Raw genomic sequence first — 19,373 nt, 5'->3', positions numbered from 1 at the left:
ATTTGGACTCTGAGTAATCGCTTTGAGCGCCCAAGAGCGGCCGCCCCTCCACCCAGGGCCTGCCTCAGAGCAGCTGCTGCCTGCTAGGGGCCCCGCCCAGGTATGTGCCTCTCCCACTTCTTCCCCTGCAGCTCGAAGCTTGCCAGTCAGGAGACAGACCAAGAAAGACTGTGCCAAAGGTGGGTGGGAGCCTTAGGGCCTAGGGCCGCGAGAGGGAGGAGAGGCGGCCAGACTGGAATTTAAGTGACTAGGCCAGGAGGAGCGCGTGGGGGAGCTGGGCCCCGGCACTGGCCTGAGACCCTGGGATCTTCCTCCCGGGGCTGGGGGCCGGACCTGCTGGGCCGGGCCACCCCTCCCACACCCACTCCAGCACCTGGGGCCGACCTATCGGCTGGCGTCTCCGCCTCCTCCGCTTCTGGGCCTCGCAGCTCGTCCCAGCCCACCCGGGCCAGTGCTCGGCCGCCCGCCGGACAGCGCCGAGCTCCCAGCCCGGCCCCGGAGGAGGCCCGGAGCTATGGGTATGTGCGGAGGGCCCGGCGTGGCGGGAAGGGCAACCGGGCCTGCGCCCCCCCCGCCCGCCCGCCCGTCCTCTACGCGGAGCCCGGGACTCGCGCCTAGGCCGGGGTGCCCAGACCCGCCCTCCGCCCGCAGACGTGCTGGTGCTGGCCGGATACCGCGCGCAGGAGGAGGGCGAGCTGAGCGTGGCGCCCGGGGACGTGGTGCGGCAGGTGTGCGAGGGGCCCGCGCGGGGCTGGCTGCGCGGACAGCTGGGGGGTCGCTGGGGTCTCTTCCCCGAGCGCTCGGTGCAGGTGAGGCCGGGCCCCCAGGTCGCGGGGGGGAGGGTGTCTGCGCGCCCCCAGGAGCTGAGAGCCGGCCCGCCCGGGTCGCCACCGCCTGCGCTCATTTGCAGGAGATCCCGGAGTCTCTGCGCGGCGCGGGAGGGGCGCCGAGCCCGCGCTGTGCGCGCCGCCGAGGTGAGCGCGGGGCCGGCCGGGCGGGGAGGGGGGCTGCGGAGCATGCGCGGCTCTGGGCGGGGCGGGGGCGGGGCGGGGGGCGGGACCGCGGCGGCCCCGCGGCCTCTGATTGGCTCTCGGGTACAATGCTCCGCCTCGGGGGCGGGGCCTGTCCCGCCCCGCCCCTCGCCCAGCTCGGCGACCCCTCTCTCCCGTCCAAGCGCAGGTCGCCCCGCCAAGCCTCGGGGCCCCCAACGATGGTGCAAGGTGAGCTTCAGCTACAGCCCGGAGCAGGCGGACGAGCTGCAGCTGCAAGCTGGGGAGATTGTGGAAGTGATAAAGGAGGTGAGGGGACAAAGTGATGAATGAGGCTTGGGGCAGAGATGCTGGAGCCCGTCCCCGCTTGAGGGGTGTGCGGAGAGAGGGGCGTTGGCGCTGGTGGGGGGCGCAGGGATGGGAAGTTGAGGGGGCAAAGGGGAGGGGGGCCATCGGGCCGAAGCGGGGCAGAAGCGGGGGAAGGCTTCCCGAGAGACCCTTGGGGCAGAACCAGATGGCCCTGCGTCCTCCTCCTCCCCAGATTGAGGACGGCTGGTGGCTGGGGAAGAAGAACGGGCAGCTGGGAGCCTTCCCATCCAACTTTGTGGAGTTGCTGGACAGTGGGCCCCCAAGTGAGACCTGCACCCTGTGACCCCGGGAACCCCTGTGACCTTCCCGGTGGCCTGAGCCTGCGATCCACTCATCCCGACCCCGCGACCCCGTTGACCTCTCCCGTGATCTAAACTGAACTAGCCCGCCCCCCTAACCTCCCCACCAGGCCTCGGGAGCCCGGACATGCCTGCAGTCGGCCCTGGACCCCAGCGGCCGCCCAAGGTAAACTGGGAAGGGGGGGCACGGGCCTGGTAGGTTCCCGTTGAAAGGCGGGTGGAGGCTCAGCTTGTTCCTCTGCGCCCCCCCCCCCCCCCCGTCCCCACCAGCTGAGCAGTCTGACCTATGACAGCCCTCCAGACTACCTGCGGACAGGTGAGCACCCCGCTGGAGGGTTCCTCGGAACCCCCTCCTGTGAGCCTAGCCCACTGGGGGCAGGGGGACACCCCACTGAGCGAATGGGGGAGGGGGTCCCCAGCTGGCCTGGGGAGAGAGAGGCCTTGGCTTCAGCGGACCCACCGGCCCTGCAGTCTCCCGCCCTGAGATCTACAGAGTCCTGTTTGACTACCAGCCTGAGGCCCCGGATGAGTTGGCGCTGCGGAGGGGGGACGAGGTGAAAGTCCTGAGGAAGGTACAAGGCCCGGGGCAGGGAGGTGGCTGGGGGGGGGGGGTGCCTGGGCCGCAGGAGCACTGGCATCTGGCCCACCTCCCTGTGCTGTCTTGCTCCCCCAGACCACAGAGGACAAGGGCTGGTGGGAAGGAGAGTCTCATGGCCGAAGAGGCGTCTTCCCAGACAACTTTGTGCTCCCCCCGCCCCCAGTGAGTATGGAGCTGGGGGCGGTGGTGCTCAGTGGGCAGGGAGGCCGCCCCCCGGTGACGTGGGCCTGGAGACGGGGGACCCCAGCTTCAGATTCTGATCACTTTCTTCTTCACAGATCAAGAAGCTGACCCCACGGAAAGTGGCGTCTCGGGCATCAGGTGGGTGCCCGGGGAGCCTGGGATGCGGGCGGGCGTGGGTGGGGGCCTGGGGGATGGCATCTTGCTCTCTGGGTCGCCGCCACTTTAGTTGCCCATAAACGCCCACAGCTCCCCAGTGGTGCAGGACGATAGGTCCCTCAGCGGGCACCTCTGCGAGCGTTAAGGACCCGGTAGGTACGTGTGGGTCTCGGGTCAGTTCATGCGTGTTCCTATTGCTTTGTGTGGCTGAGAACGTGGCCATCCGCACGTTTAGACTTGTTTCATTTTCTCAGGAAGTTTGTGGATCACGGTGTCTGTCTTTGACGTGGTGCTGTGTGTTCACGGGGCATATAACCCTGTCGGTGAAAACTTTAATATGATTTTAAAAGATGAATGAAACTTCCAGGGGAATGTTTCATTCATCTTTTAAAATCGTATTTCACACATGCGAAAACTGTACATAAGTGCTTTGTAACTTATAATGGGGGGGCGCCTGAGTGGCTCAACGGTTGAGCGTCTGCCCTGAGCTCAGGGCGTGACCCCGGGGTCCTGGGTTCGAGTCCCCATCGGGCTCCCTGCATGGAGCCTGCTTCTCCCCCTGCCTGTGTCTCTGCCTCTCTCTGTGTGTCTCATGAATAAATAAATAAAATCCTTAAAACAAAACAGCTTAATAATGGACACGCGTGAACATTCATGACCTGTCACCAAACCCAAGAACTGCAGTATTGCTAATGGTTTACGTAATGATCCTTTTCTTTCCCATTCTGCTACCTACCCTCCCCCCCAAAAGGTAAAGGCTATTGGGAATTTTGTTTTTATGGTTCCCTTGAGTTGTTACATTCATTTACTTATGTGCCTAAATAATGTAGCAAATGATTTTTGCTTGTTTTTGAGCTTGATAAAAATGGTATCATGTTTATAGGCTTTTGGGACTTGCTGTTTCCAATCAACATTATATTTCTTTTTTTGAATTATATTTCTAAGATTAATCCATGTTGTATATAGATGTAAGCTCATTAGTTTTTCTCTGCTGCATGATATTCCTGGCAGGGAATTTACCACAGTTTATGTATGTATCTGGTCTTCTCCTGATGTTAGACATTTTCATCGTTCCTAGTTCTTGGTTTTTGTTTTGTTTTGTTTTGTTTTTTGGTTTTTGTTTTAAGAATTTATTTATTTATTCATGAGAGACAGAAAGAGAGAGGCAGCCCGATGTGGGATTTGATCCCGGGACTCCAGGATCACGCCCTGGGCCGAAGGCAGATGCCCAACCACTACCCAGGCGTCCCTGTTCCTGGTTTTTGTTACAAGAAATATGGCTGCCGTGAACATTCTTGTGTTCTGCTGTGCACGTCGAATCATTTCTCTATCCTAGGAGTAGCATTCTAGATTATAGGGTATGTGAATGTTCAACTTTTATGAGATCTAGTCAGTTTGGTCTTCAAAGTGATCATACACTTTAACATTCCACCATCAGTGTAGGAGATCCTATTATTCCAATCCTCTTCAATACTTGGTTTTATAGATTTTACTTTTTTGTGTTTAAGATTTTTTAAAAAATTGTATTCATGAGAGATACACAGACACAGGCAGAGGGAGGAGTAGGCTCCATGCAGGGAGCCCGATGTGGGACTCGATCTTAGGACCCCAGTGTCATGCCCTGAGCCCAGGGCAGACGCTCAACCGCTGAGCCACCCAGGCATCCCAGATTTTACTTTTTTTTATATGTGAATCCAGTAGGTACAAAGTAGGATCTCATTGTGGACTTCATTTGCATTTATGTGGTTGGTTATAATTAGTTTGAGTTCTTTATATATACTGAATACCAATCCTTTGGAGGTTATATGACTTACAAATGTTTTCTCTCATTGTGGCTTGTTGTCTTTTTGGTGTAATGGTGTTCTGTGATGAACAGGAATTCTTTTTTTTTTTAATTTTTTATTTAATTTGGATTTTATTTTTTTAAGATTTTCTATTTATTCATGAGAGAGAGAGAGAGAGAGAGAGAGGCAGAGACACAGGCAGAGGGAAGAGCAGGCTCCATGCAGGGAGCCCGATGTGGGACCTGATCCTGGGACTCCAGGGTCACGCCCTGAGCCCAAGGCAGACGCTTAACCGCTGAGCCACCCAGGGATCCCATGAACGGGAATTCTTAATTTTAATGTAGATGTGTCAGTCTTTCATGGTTAGCAGGCTTTTCCTTGTCTAAGAAATCCTTCCTGCTCCAAGTTCAGAAAAAGTCATATTTTCTTTAAAACTTTTAAAGTGCCTTTATCTTTGTGGCATTAATTTTTTTTTAACATTGATTAATTATTTGAGAGAGAGAGTATAAAAGAGCAAGCATGAGTGAGGGGCAGAGATGGAGGGAGAGGGAGAAGCAGGCTCCCCACTGAGCAGGGAGCCCAATGCAGGGCTCGATCCCAGGACCCTGAGATCATGACCTGCAGGCAGACACTTAACCGACTGAGCCACCCAGGAGCCCCTGTGGCATTGATTTTTAGTGAATGACCAATTATACCTTTTCTATAGGGGCAATGAATTGTTCCAACACCGTGTATTACTTTCTGCTTGTGAGTTTTACACAACTTTTTAAAGATTTTCTAAGATTTATTTCTAGATACCTCAGATTTTTGTGTCGTGTCTTTTCAAAAATAAGACAGAGGCACCTGGCTGGCTCTGTCGGTGGAACAGATGACTCTTGATCTTGGGGTTGTGAGTTTGATCCCCGTGCTGGGTGTAAAGAGTAAAACTAAAACCTTAAAAAAAATAACAATAGAAAAGTATGTATCCATTTGTTTATTTCAGGAATATAGAAGTGCATTGGTTTTTGTATATTGATTTTATAGCCACTCATGGTGCTAAATTCTATGTCTATTTATTTATTTATCTATATAGCTTTTTTAAGATTTATTTATTTTATTTATTTTTTTAAGGTTTATTTTTTCATTTATTTATGATAGACATAGAGAGAGAGAGAGGCAGAGACACAGGCAGAGGGAGAAGCAGGCTCCATGCAGGGAGCCTGAGGCAGGACTCGATCCTGGGACTCCAGGATCGCGTCCTGGGCCAAAGGCAGGTGCCAAACCGCTGTGCCACCCAGGGATCCCCGGGTTTATTTATTTTAGAAAGAGCATGAGCAGGAGGGGCAAAGGGAGAGGGACAGAGAATCTCAAGCAGACTCCATGCTGAGCGTGGAACCCAATGCAGGGCTCGATCTCACAACCTGAGCTGAAGCCAAGGGTCAGATGTTTAACCGACTGTATCACCCAGGCCCCTCTATCTGTAGATTCTTATTAAGTTTTCTACGAAGCCAGTCGTGTTATCTGTGACTTACAATAATTTTGCTGTATCTTTTCCACTTTATAACATTTTTTTATTTTATTTTTTCATTTTACTATAGTGGCTAGGGGCTCAACCCACTCTTGAATAGAAGTCGTGTTGAACATCATTACCATGTTCAGTGGAATGTTCCCAACTTGTCTCCTTTAACAGTGATACTTAGATCTTTTCTTAGATGCTTTTTTGTCAGGCTAAGAAAGGTTCTTTCTTTCTTTTTCTTCCTTCCTTTCTTTCTGATTTTATTTATTTATTTATTTATTTATTTATTTATTTATTTATTTATTATTTTTTATTTTTTTAATTTATTTATTTATGAGAGACACAGGCAGAGGGAGAAGTAGGCTCCCTGTGGGGAGCCCGATGCGGGACTTGATCCCAGGACCCCGGGGTCACGCCCTGAGCCGAAGGCAGATGCTCAGCTGCTGAGCCACCCGGGTGCCGCAGAAAGGTCCTTTCTATTTCTAGTTTATTTAGAATTTTTATTAAGAGTGTGTGCTGAGTTTTTTCAGATTGTTTATATGAATCTTTTGAAATTATTCTCTGGGTTTTCTCCTTTGATCTGTCAGTGTGATAAATGACATTTGTAGAACTTTCTAATATTAAGCCACCCCTGCATTTTTGGGATACATTCAAATTGGTCATGGTTTTATTATCTTTTTATGTGCTGTTGGAATATTTTCCCAGTTTTTCTTCAGATTTTTGCATTTATTTCTACTGTCCTCATCTGATTTTGAACATTATACTGGCCCTGTACATGAGTTACGAGGTATATATTTAGTTTTTAAATTATCTGGTAGATCTTATATAAGATGGAAATCATTGTGGGGGTGCCCGACTGGCTCAGTCCATAGAGTGTGTGACTCTGGATCTCAGAGTCATGAGTTTGAGCCCCATACTAGGGGCAGAGTTTACTTGGGGAAAAAATAAAGAAGATGGGAATCATCTTTCCTTGAGAGTTGATAAAACTTGCCTGTGAATCCATCTGGCCCTGTTTTTTTCCCTTACGGGAAGATTTTAAACTATTTAATTTCTTTAATAGTTATGAGAATGTTTGAAATTCTTTTTCTTCTTGTTTTGTTTGGCTTAAATCAAGAGAAGTGTAATCTCTCACAGTTCTAGAGGCTAGAAATCCAAAATCAAGTTGTTGGCATAGCCATGTTTTCTGTGAAGAGTCTAGGAGAAGCATCTTTCCTTGTCCTTTAGCTTCTCTCTCTCTCTCTCTCTCTTTTTTTTTCTTTTTTTAAGATTTTATTCATGAGAGACACAGAGAGGCAGAGACACAGGCAGAGGGAGAAGCAGGCTCCCTGCAGTGAGCCCCATGCAGGACTCGATCCCAGGACCCCAGGGTCATGCCCTGAGCTGAAGGCAAACCCCGTGAACCCCCCAGGTGCCCCTGTCCCTTAGCTTCTGGTAGTTCCTGGCAGTCCTCGGCTTAGGGACAGATCTACCGCTCTTCTCTGCCTGTCTTCACATTGTCTTCTGCACTGTGTGCCTCTGTCCATATTTTCCTTTTCTAGTAAGGTCACCGGGCATTGGTTTAGGGCCCTACTAGAGTGTGACCTCATCTTAACTTGATTCCATCCACAAAGACTCCTTTACAGCTGCTGTTCAAATGGCTTTACCCTGGAACTCGGAGGAGGAAATCTTGCACTTTGGGAGTCTTGCACAGACAGCCTTCTGTCTCCTGGTCCCTGGGTAATGATAGCTAGCCAAAAATCTGGCTAAAATTCTTGATCCCTGGGTGGCTCAGCGGTTTAGCGCCTGCCTTTGGTCCATGGTGTGATCCTGGAGACCCGGGATCGAGTCCCACGTCAGGCTCCCGGCATGGAGCCTGCTTCTCCCTCTGCCTGTGTCTCTGCCTCTCTCTCTCTCTCTCTCTCTCCCCCTCTCTCTGCATCTCATGAATAAATAAATAAAATCTTTTTAAAAAAAATAAACAAAATCTTAAAAAAAATTCTTGAATCCATTTTATCTTCGTATTTTATTTTATTTTATTTTTGCTTTATAGTTACTTTTATGTTTTTTATTTTTTAATTATTTGTTTTTTAAAGTAATCTCTATGCCCAGTGTCGGGCTCGAACTTAACAACCCAGAGATCAAGAGTCCCACGCTCCACTGACCGAGCCAGCCAGGCACCCCTAATGAATTCTATTTGTGATTATCCATTTCTTCAATGTTTTCTGATTATTTATGTAAAGTTATTCATAACATTCTCTCATAATCTGTGTCTGTACTTAGTCTATTTTTTATTTTTAGTAATTATTTGTCCTCTCTTTTTTCTTATTCAGTCTCATCAGAGTTAAAATATTCAAATACATATATATTATTTTTTTCTTTTTTAGAGAGAGGGAGGGAGGGAGAGAGAGAGAGAAGGGGCAGAGGGAGAGGGAGACAAAGAGTCCCCAGCAGGTGGCTCGCCCAGCATGGAGCTCCGTGCAAGGCTCAGTCTCATGACCCTGAGATCATGACCTGAGTTGAAATCAAGAATCAGTTAACCAACTGCGCCGTCCGGACACCCCTGAAAAAACAAAACCTTTCTATCTTACCTTCTGTTTTGAAGACTCATCCAATTTCTGGTATGTGTTGTGCTTCATTCCTTTTTGTTGCCCAATAATATTTCCATTGTGTGAACGAACCACGTGTTACTCATCTGTTTGCTGGTGGACACATTGGGTTGGTTTTACCTTTGGGGGCATAAACTCTCGTGTACAAGATTTTGTGCTGACGTGTGTCCATGTCTCTTGGGTGTGTGCGTGGGAAGGGGTTTCTGGGTGCCGGACAGCTCCGTTAGCGTGGGGAAGAGCCGTCGCACTGTTTTCCAAAGTGCTGGTCCCGTTTTCTCCTCCCACCAGCGATGCGTGATGGTTCTGCTTCCTCACATCCCCTCCAACATTTGTCACTTTTTTATTATAATTATCCTAGTCAGTGTGAAGCGGTAGCTCATCATGGTTCTGCTCCACTTTCTTGGACGCCTTAAATGTTGAGTGTCTTTTCGTATGTTTATTGACAATCTGTGTGTCTTCTTTTGGAGAAATGTCTATTTGGATTTTTTGCCTATTTTTTAAATTGGGTTATTTGACTTCGGACTATTGACTTGTAGAGTTTCTCGTATATCTTGGGAAAAGTCCCTCACGGGGCATATACTTTTGCAGATATTTTCTACCATCCCATCTGTTGTCTTTTCACTTTCTTGTCCTTTAAGGCCCCAGAGGTTTCCATCTCAAGGAGGTCCCATTTTTCTATTTTCTCTTCGGTTGCTTGTGCTTCTGGTGCCCTACCTATGAAACCAGGGCCAAGTCCAATGCTATAGCCCAGATCGAGTGACCTCCCTTCCACCGTGGCAGAGAAGCGCCAGTCTTTGCAGCCGGCCCCATGCTGCAGAGCGTCTGCGTGGACCAGGCTGGCAGGGCAGGGGCGGGTGCAGGCCTGGGAGACGATGCCATCAGCACTTCTCAGGTTACCTTCTGCCTTGGGTCAGCTTCCAGAGCACGGAAACGGTGGTTTTGTCCAGCTTTCTAGTTGCAGTGCCAGGTAAGGATTTGTCAACCACGTCGTCGAGCCATAGTCACAGCCCCTGTCACCATCCGCTCTTCTTAGCGCCGCTTTCAGGGTTTCGGCTCCTTGTCTCTGTGCTTTCAGCCTGCCACTTCTCTGGCTTTTGGCTGTGCTTTACCTGCTACTTAACCTGTATCACATTTGATTTCTTTCTAGAATGCTATTTTTCATCTGCAGTCATTCAGTTTTCTCCTCCGCCCGGATTTGCCTGTTGATTCCCGACGGGCCCTGTGTCGCAGGCTTCTGTCGCAGGCTCGGGCCCCGATGCCACCCCGGGGGAGCTCACGCCTCGTCCTCCAGAAAGGACTTGCTTCTGCTTCTGCCAGGAGCCAAAGGGCGCCGGCCAACAGACTCCACCGCAGGCTTCTAGAAGAAAGGGGTGTGCAGGGTGCAGGGCTCGCGCTGCTGCGCAGTTTCCACGCGTGGGGCCTGCGGGGGGCTAAGGGGGGTCGCCCCTCATCATGGGCCTCAGTAGTGCAGTGCTGTCCTCTCGCCGCCTCTCTGGCCTCCGTTCCTCCTTTCTGGTGGACCTCCTCCCGCCTCCGTGAGGTCCGGCAGGGCCTCGAAGTTGGGTCCCAAGGAGGATGTACTTGCTCCCCGACCGGGCACCTGATCGGCCAGAGCACAGGAAGCCAAGGTCAAAGTTCCCTTCACTGAGCCTTGACCATATGCCCCATAGTCCTCTGAGCACCTCACATGAGCAAAGTCACTCAGAACTCGCAGGAGCCCCAGCAGGTCTCACGGGTGAGATTCTGGGGCACAGGGAGGGGACGTCGTCGCATTGCTGCACGTGGGCAGCAGGACGTCGGAGCCTTGCATGGCTGCAGGACCGACCTGGCCTGCGGTGCAGATGCACCAGCAGGTGCATTGAGTGAACAGAGTGGCCCTTCGTGTGCCCACAAATACGAATGTCACCCAGTGTGACTGTTCGCTCTGATGTCACCTTCTCTGTGGCCTTCTGTGGCCCCATTTAAAGTGGACAGTCCCCTGCTTATTCTTCCTCGGCGACACCCACTATATATTCTGGTTTTGCCTATGTCCGCTTCCCAGTAGACCCTGAGCTCGCGGCGACTGCGGGGGGGACGTGCCTGCAGGGGGGGAGCTGCTGCCATGGTCCACATGGTCCCGGTGGAGATGCTGGTGCCTCGCTCCAGTGCTTAGTGGCAGAGGGGGTGACAGGTGGCGGAAATCAGGCCCCGTCTGAAGGTGGAGCAGTCAGGTTACTGCAGGTTTGGATGTGCAGCACGAGGGAATGAAGGGGGTCACAGATGACTCATTTTGTCATCTGAGCAAGTGGGTAAGTGGCTGAGGTGGGGAACGCTGGTAAAGAGGCGTTTTGGCGGGGGTGAGAGTGCAGGTTTGGGTATGTTCGATGTGTGAGGCCAGTTAGCTCCCCAGGTGGGAACAGAGGACAGAGATGAGCGTGTGGGAGTTGCTGGCGCACTGGTGCTAGTTAAACCCGTCACACGGGGTGAGATCTCTTAGGGAGTACGTGGGGTAGAGGAGGCCTAGAAGTTCTAGGGCAGGTGACTGGCTTGGGGAAGGTTACTGGCGTGGTCTAGGGAAAAGAGGAGGGTCTGAACCCCGGAGGCAGCCACGGGCACTGAGCAGGGGACAGGTCGTAGAAAAGTCTGGGCAGGGGCACCAGCTGGCTTAGTCCGGAGGGCATGCAACTCTAGATCTCAGGATTGTGAGTTTGAGACACACGTGGGGCACAGAGATTACTTTTGAGAAGAAAAAAAAAAGGAAAGAAAAAAGTATGGATAAAAAAATCCTGGCAGGATTTGAAGCCATGTCCCCTTCAAAGCCTTCCCTGACAACGGTGTCCTGCTAGGTGTCCCCTACTCGCTCCCACAGTTCCCTAGGCCCATGCGGCCCGAGGGCGTTCGGCTTCCCCAGAGTTCGGAAGAGGCAGAGTCAAATGTTCATCTCCTGTCCCCAGTCCCCTCTGCAAGGACAGGGCCAGCAACTGTTGGACGGATGGATGCCACACTCCCTTCTCCCCTCCCAGCTAAGGAACCAAAAAAGATGATGGCCAAATCAGCCCTCCCTACAGTCAGGAAGCTGGTGACAGCCCCCAGTGGACCCAGTAAAGCCAAGTAAGGAGCTGGGGGAGGGGATGAGGAGGGGGGAAGGAGGAAGGCACGAGGGAAGTGCTCCTCCCCGCCCCCCACCTCCTGGTCTGATGGGGGTATGTTCCAGGCCCTCTTGGACACCCGGCGGAGACAGTCAGAAGCGCCCCTCTCGAGACCTGGGTAGGTCTCCTTGCCTCCCTCCAGTGGGGCAAGGAATGGGGCACGGGGATAGGGTGGTTGTGCTGAAGGACAGAGGTGGGGAGAGACCCGGGGTCAGAGTAGCTTGGACCCCTGAGGTTCTGCTCTCATAGGCTCTGGGAGCAGCTTCCTCAGCGGGGGTCCGGGCCACCCTGGTAGAAAAGGATCGAAAACCCACGCTCCTCGGCAGCGCTCTGCAGCTAGTCAGGTAGGGGGCCCTGCCTGGTTCCTGGGGGGTATGGATGGTGTACAAGGGTGAAGGCCCCCAGGTACCCATCCCTCGGCTGAGACCTCGTCCCCAACACCACAGGAGGAAGAGCAGAACAGCCTAGCAAAGGCCTCTCCTGTGAATAAAACCTCCACTCCAGACAAGACCCCCAGCCCAGAGAAGACTCTATCTCCGGATAAGGCCTCCACTCCAGAGGAAGCCCTGACTCCGGAGAAGGCCCCCATCTCAGAGGGATCCCTGACTCTAGAGTTCAAGGTCCCAGCCCCAGAGAACCCCACCCCAGAAGAGGGCCTGACCCTGGGCAAGGCCCCCAGCCCAGACAGCGTCATTTCTGGGGAGGAGGCCCCTGTCCCTGAACTCCCACCGGAGGATGAAGTCCCTGGCCCAAAGACGGTCCCTCCTGGGGATGAGGCACCCACCCTAGGGAAGGTCTTGACCCCTGAGCAGGTGCTCTCTCAAGAGGCCTCCACCAGGGACATCACTCAGTTCCACTGCTTCTCTCTGGAGCAAGCCCTGCTGCCGTTCAAGTCTCTTGTGGCCAATGAAGCTCAGTCCCAAGGGGTCCACACGCCAGAGGAGCCCCATCTCCATCAGAGGGGCAGCTCCCCATTCCAGTCTGAGTCTGAGTGCAAGTCAGGGTCCGTGCCTGCCCTTGCGAAGGCGACAACCCCCCTGGAGAAGGCACCTGGGGAGCATGAGGGGACCCAGGAAGAGGCAGTACTCCCCAAAGAGGAGGTGTCCCCCAAAGAGGCAGCCCCTGCTCAAAAGAATCCTCAAGCTGTCAAGGCGACTCCAGACCCCCAAGAGGCTCCCGCCCTACTTTCCCTGTCTCCGCAAAATCTCACGGACAGCAAAAGTGACAGAGGCGACATAACGAGGCTCCAGGACGAGTTGGAGTCTTTGAGGAGGTCGCTGGAGCGGATGGGGGTGCAGCTGGAGTAAGTGGGGCGGGGCGGGGGGGGGGGGCCCGGGCTCGGCCTGCACAGCCCACCGCTTCCCCTCCGTCCGCAGGAGGAAGCTCGCCGACCTCTGGGAGGAGCTGAAGAGCGAGAAGGAGAAGCGCCTGTCGCTGGAGGTGGGTGGGGTGGTGCCCCCAGGGGCGGCGGGCTGGCCCCCTCCCCCCCCCCCGCCTGCCCTGACGCCCTCTCCCGACCAGGTGCGGATGCAGCGGGGGACTCAGGAGTCCCGGACGCGGGGCTCCATCCACGCGCAGACGCAGACGCACTGAGGGGGGGCCCGGGAGGGACTGCGGCGGGGCCTGGGGGCGAGTCGGGCTGCGGCCACCCACGTCCTGGCACACGACTCCGAGAAACGCAAGAAAGTAAACTGCGGTGTACGCGCCCGCCGCGCCTGCCTGGTCCGTGCGGGGGCGGGGCCGGGGCCGGGGGGCGGGGCCAGAGGGGGCGGGGCCGGGAAATGGTCGGAGGAGGGGGCGGGGCCCAGGGGCCTGGAGGGAGGGCGGGGGCGGGGCCTCCGCATTCCTGACGGTCTCTCCCGGGCACATCTGGCCGACATGTGGCTCCCATTACCGTTCCCAGGGCCCGCGCGCCGCTATTTTTACCCACCGGATGGCGGGGGCGGGCGGGGGGCGTCTCCCTCCGACGTCTGCCGGGGCCGGGAGCCCGGAGCCCGGAGCCGGGAGCCCGGAATCCAGCTGTGCGCCCAAGGAGGTGGGCGGGCCTGCCCTGCCGCCCCGACCCCTCCCGGGGGCGCCCGCCTAGCCCGGGCTGTCGTGCCTTAGCGTCGAGGTCAGGGCCCCGGGCCTGGGGCGCGCGCGCGTGACCCCGGAGCTCCGCGGGGAGCGGGCGGGGTGCGCCGGGCCTCGCGGGTGAGGAATGCGTGTGGGGAAGGCCTGCGAGTGACAGCTTGCTCTGCTTTCAGTGTGAGCGGGAGGAGGCCTGTGTGCGGAGGGGCTGGTGGGTCGGGACGCCGGGGGTCAGCCTGGTACACGAGTCAGGGGGCATCTCCATCCGGGGCCCCTGCGTGGCAGGAGCCTGGGGCGCACGGGGGGCAGAAGCAACAGAGGGACACTGAGTCATTGGAAATGCAGTTTTCATTGGTCCCTTCATCTCTTAACCGATCCCAGGAGGGGGGCTGGGGTCCCCGCGTCCGGGCCTTCCCCGCCGGTTTTCTGGCAGGACTGGGGAGCCCGGAAGGTGGGGGTCCAGACCCCGGAGCCCTGGGGTAGGGGGGAGGCGGTGGGGCGGGGCCGTCCCAGTGGCCTGGGGCCGCTGTGAGTTGGCGCGCAGGGTGCAGTACGCAGAGCTCCTCGCAGCGGGAGCGGGCGGGTCAGTAATAGTGCATGCGCCCCAGGGTGCCAGTGGCCGTGGGGCCGGGCCCCAGGGTGCCGGAGCCCAGCAGGTCGGGCTGCCCGGTGCGCCAAATCTCCCGCAGGATCCGTTCGCGCTCCTCCAGGCGCTGCGCCCGCTCCAGCTCCTCCGCCGACGTGAAGACGTTGACGCTCAGGGGCCCGTCGGGCTCGGCGCTGAGCTCCGGGCCGGGCAGCGTGTCGTCGGGGCCCAGCCGCGTCACCGTGTCCTCGTCGTCGTCGTCGTCGTCGTCGTCGGGCTCCAGGGCGCTGCTGCGGGGGTCCCGGCGCGGAGCGGGGCCGCGGGGCCGCGCGCGGGGCGCACAGGAGATGCTGATGACCAGCAGGCACAGGGTGAGCAGCAGCCCGAAGCAGACTCCCAGCACGAAGTAGAGGCCGAAGCTCTCGGGGTTAGCTGCGGGCGGAGGGCGCGCGTCGGGGGGCGCCCCGGCGCCTGGGGGGTAGTCCCTTCGCCCAGGAGCCCGGGTTCTAAGGTGGGGGGGGCGGGGGGAGGGCGGGACTCCTTACCTGCAAGACCCAGGTAGCCGCTAGCGGGGGGGGCGGGAGGGGGAGAGGGGAGGAGGGGCTGGGGGCGGGGGGAGGGCGGGACTCCTTACCTGCAAGACCCAGGTAGCCGCCAGCGGGGGGGGGGGGGGAGGGGATGGGGGCGAGGGGGAGGGTGGGACTCCTTACCTGCAAGACCCCAGGTAGCCGCCAGCGGGGGGGGGGGGATGGGGGCGGGGAGGGCGGGGGAGGAGGGGAGGGAGGGGCCCGGGCCCCGGGCCCGCCCTCACCGCGGATGTGCGCGTAGGCCGCCAGGCTGTTGCTGAGCAACTCCATGTCCCTCCGTGGGGCGTCCATGCCGCTCTGGGGGCGGAGGGGCAGCCCCCCGTCAGCCTGCGGGGTCGCAAGGTCGGACCCCCCCCAGCCCACGGCTGACCGCGACCCCGCTGCCTCCGGAGCAGCTGACCCCGCTGCGCGCGCTCCACCCTGCAGACGGCGGCTCCCTAACGTCGTTACGGCCCCGGGCCCGGCCTGGGGGGCCTCTTCCCCGGCGCAGACGCCCCTCCAAGCCGCGGGAGGCTCCGCCGCGCGCCCGGGAAGCCGCCGCGCCCCCCGCCCCGCCGGGACCCACCGCCCGCAGGCCCCGCGCTCGCTCACCGTCGGCGCCCCGCTTCCCCGCTGCCGGCCCCGGCGCGTCCGGCGGCCGCATACACCCGGGCCCCGCCGCGCGCGCCCCGTCCGGTCCCCGCCGCCCCCTGCCCCGCTCGGCTCCCAGGCCGCGGCAGCGCGGGCCGGACGCGGGCCCAGGACCAGCCGCGGAAAGTTCCTCGGAGGAAAGGGGCGGGGCGGGGCGGGGCGGGGCGGCGGGCGGGAGGGGGAGGCGCGGAGGGAGGGGGCCGGGGAGGAAGGGGAGCGGCGGGGGGGCTCGGCTCTCCCACAGGAAACCGCGGGGAGGCGGGCGCAGCGACCCGCCCCCAAGCTCCTAATAACAAAATAATGATAATAATAATAATGCGGATGAAGTTCCGCTTCGGTGCCGGGCAGCGTGAGTGCGGGTGCGCGTGCGGGTGAGGGTGCGGGTGTGGGTGAGGGTGCGGGTGAGGGTGCGCGTGCGGGTGAGGGTGCGGGTGCGGGTGTGCGTGCGGGTGAGGGTGCGGGTGAGGGTGCGGGTGAGGGTGCGGGTGTGGGTGAGGGTGCGCGTGAGGGTGCGGGTGCCGGTGAGGGTGCGCGTGCGAGTGAGGGTGCGGGTGCGCATGCGGGGGAGGGTGCGGGTGCCGGTGAGGGTGCGCGTGTGGGTGCGGGTGCGAGTGCGTGCCCTTTGAATATTCTTTCCTTTAACTCTAACACCCCTGCGACGCGGGCACTGTTGTTGCCACTTGGCAGAGAAGTAAACTGAGTCAGGGAGAGGAGGAGGGGCCCAAGGTGGGCGACACGCTTGACCAAAGGGTCAAGATTTGAACCCACTGCCCTCTGCCCCTAGAGCCCGTCTACACCTTGCTTTCCTCCCAGGGGCGCCTCCCTTGGACCCTCAATTCACAAGGGAGGGAACTCCCCTCCCGGGGCATCCAGCTGGCAGAGCTCTGTCACACGGGGTGACTGAATGTTAGAGCCCTGCAGGCCTCCCCCCCCAGCTGCCCCCAGCTTCTGCGGCCCCTGTGCACCCCACACCGCCCTGCACCCGCACCCCAGCCACGGCAGACGTGCACTTTGCTCCAGGCTAAACGTGCCCAGCCCTTGCATCCACCTCCCCCCAGGCTCAGGGCTCACGTGTGCAGTGTGTCACAGGGTCCACGCGTCTTCCTGCCCGACTCTCAGCCCCCACCCCTCCCGGGCCCCCCTTCCTGCGGGGGCCCTGGGTGAGGGGGAGGCCCTCTTGGCGGGAGCCTCAGAGAGGAGGAGGGAAGGAAGGGGGAGAGGAAATTGCAGGCATAGCTGAAGGCGCGGCCTGAGGCCTGTGGGCCCGTGACCCCCCCTGTGTCCACGCCGGAGACCCCCACTCCCAGGGCTGAGCCTGGGTTCAAGCAGAGGGCAGATCTGGAAGGAGAAAGGCAGACTGGCCCGGGGACAAGCAGGGACTCCCAGTGTCTTGGGGATTGTTGGGTCTGTTTTGTGCATGCGTGTGCAGGCGTCCCTGCCCCTCCGGGTACTCGTGTGTCCACTTCCATGTCGCATGGGCCGCAGCAGGGGTGTGGCGGGTGCACCAGGACAAGCCGCTGCGCATCGGGTGCTACCCCAGGGCCTGGCCTGGGCCCCCGGGCATGGGCGCCCCTGGTCCGAGCGGGCCGAGCGACAACCCTGCAGGGGGAAGGGCCGGGTGCTAAGCGGGGTGTACGCAGCGGGCTTGATCCGTGTGTCCCGGGCTGTCGGCTCGTGTATGCAGCACACTTGTGTCTGCCGGACTGTGTCCCGGGACCCATGTGCCCCGGCTGTGGGCCTCCCCCCGCAGCACGCCCGTGTGCCCTGGGACCCGCGAGCCCTCCGTCCTTCTGAGGGCGGGCAGGAGTTTGGATGTTTGGCTTCTGGTACCGCCGCCTGCTGACACGGGTGTCCGTCTACGTTGCTGTGTCACGCGTGCTTGGAGAGGGCCAGGTGTGACTCGGCCCCGGTGAAGCTGGTGGCCGCGCTGAGCCACGTGGGGGTCGACGTGCTTACGTCCCTTCAGAGAGGGGGACACATAGTGGCCGGCGCGTTGCCTTCCCCTAGGGGCTGCGTGTGGCCAAGCCCTGGACGGTTGCAGAGAGGCGGGGGGCGACTCCTGGAGGCCCTGGGTGTGTCCCTCTGGCCCACCAGGGCGGCCGCCACGGGCCTCGTGACCGCCTGGCCACCTGTTGCCTGTGGATGTCCCCGCTGCCGGCCAGCAACGGGCCTGCTGCCCGTCCAGCTCCCTGCCCCCTGGCTGGCCGCCTCTCCGCTCTCCTGGCCTGTGAGACTAGACATCTGTCATCTGGGAGGCACAGAGAGCGACGCTAAGACAGGAAAGACGGGTCTTTGTTCATGAGAGAAGTTAGGACACGTCTCGCTGGGAGGTCGGGGCGAGGGGCCCAGCGCCCCTGGGAGGCTCGGGGGGTTAGGCTCCGGGCCCAACGCGGAGCCAGCTGTGCTCCCCATGGGGGCTTCGGTGCCGCCTAGGTCTCCGATGGAGGGAAGAAGGCGACACTCGTGGCCTCCGTGGACCTGCCGCCACGTCGTCTGAACGCTCCCAGCCCGGGCCGGCCGGCGACACTCCTGGACGTGGAGGGCCTGCTGGCGCTGGTGCCAAGCGTGCTTCCCCCGCAGCCCCTGCCCGTAACCACGGCGTTTGTAGCGGGACTCCCACCTCACGGGGGAAACTGAGGCTCAGGCTGGGCATGTGCGCGCTGTCTCGTGGAGGTCAGGGGCGCGGCCCGGATGTGACCTGAGACCGGAGTCCCCAGCTGTCTCCCGGCGGCGCCAGGCCCGGGGCTCCTGCCGCTGGGCCCAGAGCTGCCCGGCGGGACACTGTCGTCTCCTCGGGGACTGACGCCGGCAGCGCCCTCCGCAGCTGAGAGTGGGGGCGCCTCCAGCCCAGCCGTGACCCCGGTCCCCGCAGGGAGCCGCCTCTCCTGCCGCTGTCTCCGCCTCCCTCTGTGTCTCATGAATAAATAAACACAATCTTGACAAACACGTATATAAAGGCAGGAAGGGCCAGGGCGCCGCTGCAGGCGGCAGGCGGTGGCGGCTCCGAGGGTCCTGGATGCCCGGGGTCTGCGTTGATGCCCAGGTCGGAGCTGGATCCCGGCTCCGAGGCCACAGGCTCCTCGGACAGCGCCCCCGTTCTGATGGGCTCCCCCCCCCCGCTCCCCCCCCCCCCCCCCCATCCCCGCCCGGCGCCCGGGTCCTGCCCCGCGGACTCGTGGGAGGGGGGGTGCGCCCAGGCCAGAGGAGCGCAGAGCTGGCGGGAGGCGAGGCCAAGGGTTCAGGGCCGGCCGGGAGGTCACAGAGGTCACGGAGGTCACAGAGCCCCAACACCAAGGAGCCTTCCAGAAGGCCTGGAGGCAGGCGGCCCGCGGGACTTCCTCTGGTGAGCAAGGTCCCCCGCGGCGGGGCTGGGGCGCCTGCGTGTGGACATCGGAGGGGCACCAGCAGGGGACGCACGGGGCCCATCCTGCTGCCCTGTGGCTGTTTGTGGGGGGGGGCCCACAGGCAGGGGAGCAGGGGGGTGAGAGGGGGCAGCGGGGGCTCAGGCAGGGTGGGAGTGGGGAGGGGGGCTCAGGCGGGGTGGGGGCGGGGAGACGGTGGGGGACTTGGGGGGGTGGGGAGGGGGTGCTCAGGTGGGGGGGAGACGGTGGAGGGGGGCTTAGGCGGGGTGGGAGTGGGAGCTGCCGGGTTTGCACGTGAGGTGGCAAGAAGTCAGGCCCCGAGACTCGGTCCCCCGACCCCCACCCCTCCCGCCCCCACACCCCCCGCCGAGAGCCGGGCAACTCCAGGGTGCTTCTCTCCCTGAGGCTGCGGGGCTGGTGGAACCGTCTCAGTTCATGTTTGACTGCTCAGGAGCGGAGGACAGAGGACACTGTTGATCATCCCCTCCCCCCACCTTTCTGAAATGTTCCCCTTCCGTGGCTCATAATAGAAACTAAAGAGCAGGGATGCCT

The 19,373-nt window shown here is 59.3% G+C and overlaps 2 protein-coding genes across 12 annotated transcripts; one reads left to right on the top strand and one right to left on the bottom strand.

Annotated features, from left to right (window-relative positions):
- Positions 1-13,297, top strand: SH3D21 (SH3 domain containing 21). Of its 11 annotated transcripts, none has more exons than XM_025419908.3 (17): positions 379-518; positions 652-728; positions 911-974; positions 1,180-1,298; positions 1,531-1,621; positions 1,768-1,823; positions 1,928-1,973; positions 2,129-2,229; positions 2,331-2,417; positions 2,534-2,576; positions 2,685-2,750; positions 11,392-11,548; positions 11,652-11,704; positions 11,836-11,930; positions 12,033-12,889; positions 12,963-13,026; positions 13,108-13,297. In XM_025419908.3, exons 1-17 carry the CDS (start codon positions 515-517, stop codon positions 13,177-13,179), a joined length of 2,052 nt encoding a protein of 683 aa, XP_025275693.1. In that variant the 5' UTR covers positions 379-514; the 3' UTR covers positions 13,180-13,297. The 11 variants fall into 11 exon arrangements, with proteins under 11 accessions (XP_025275690.1, XP_025275689.1, XP_025275692.1 ...); XM_025419903.3 differs by having other exon boundaries at positions 652-809; XM_025419905.3 differs by lacking the exons at positions 379-518; positions 911-974 and adding an exon at positions 1-179 and having other exon boundaries at positions 652-809; positions 12,033-12,859.
- A 689-nt stretch (positions 13,298-13,986) lies between these two features.
- On the bottom strand, positions 13,987-15,597 carry EVA1B (eva-1 homolog B). The gene is made up of 3 exons (XM_025419919.3): positions 15,421-15,597; positions 15,054-15,126; positions 13,987-14,674 (listed from the first exon to the last, which is right to left on the bottom strand). Exons 2-3 carry the CDS (start codon positions 15,118-15,120, stop codon positions 14,241-14,243), a joined length of 501 nt encoding a protein of 166 aa, XP_025275704.3. The 5' UTR covers positions 15,121-15,126; positions 15,421-15,597; the 3' UTR covers positions 13,987-14,240.
- Between the last annotated feature and the right edge of the window lie 3,776 nt (positions 15,598-19,373).

Source organism: Canis lupus, chromosome 15, assembly GCF_003254725.2.
Source record: "Canis lupus dingo isolate Sandy chromosome 15, ASM325472v2, whole genome shotgun sequence".
Lineage (NCBI taxonomy): Eukaryota > Metazoa > Chordata > Mammalia > Carnivora > Canidae > Canis > Canis lupus.
Note: the sequence above shows the minus strand (reverse complement) of the source record. Positions and strands in the feature narration are given on the sequence as shown.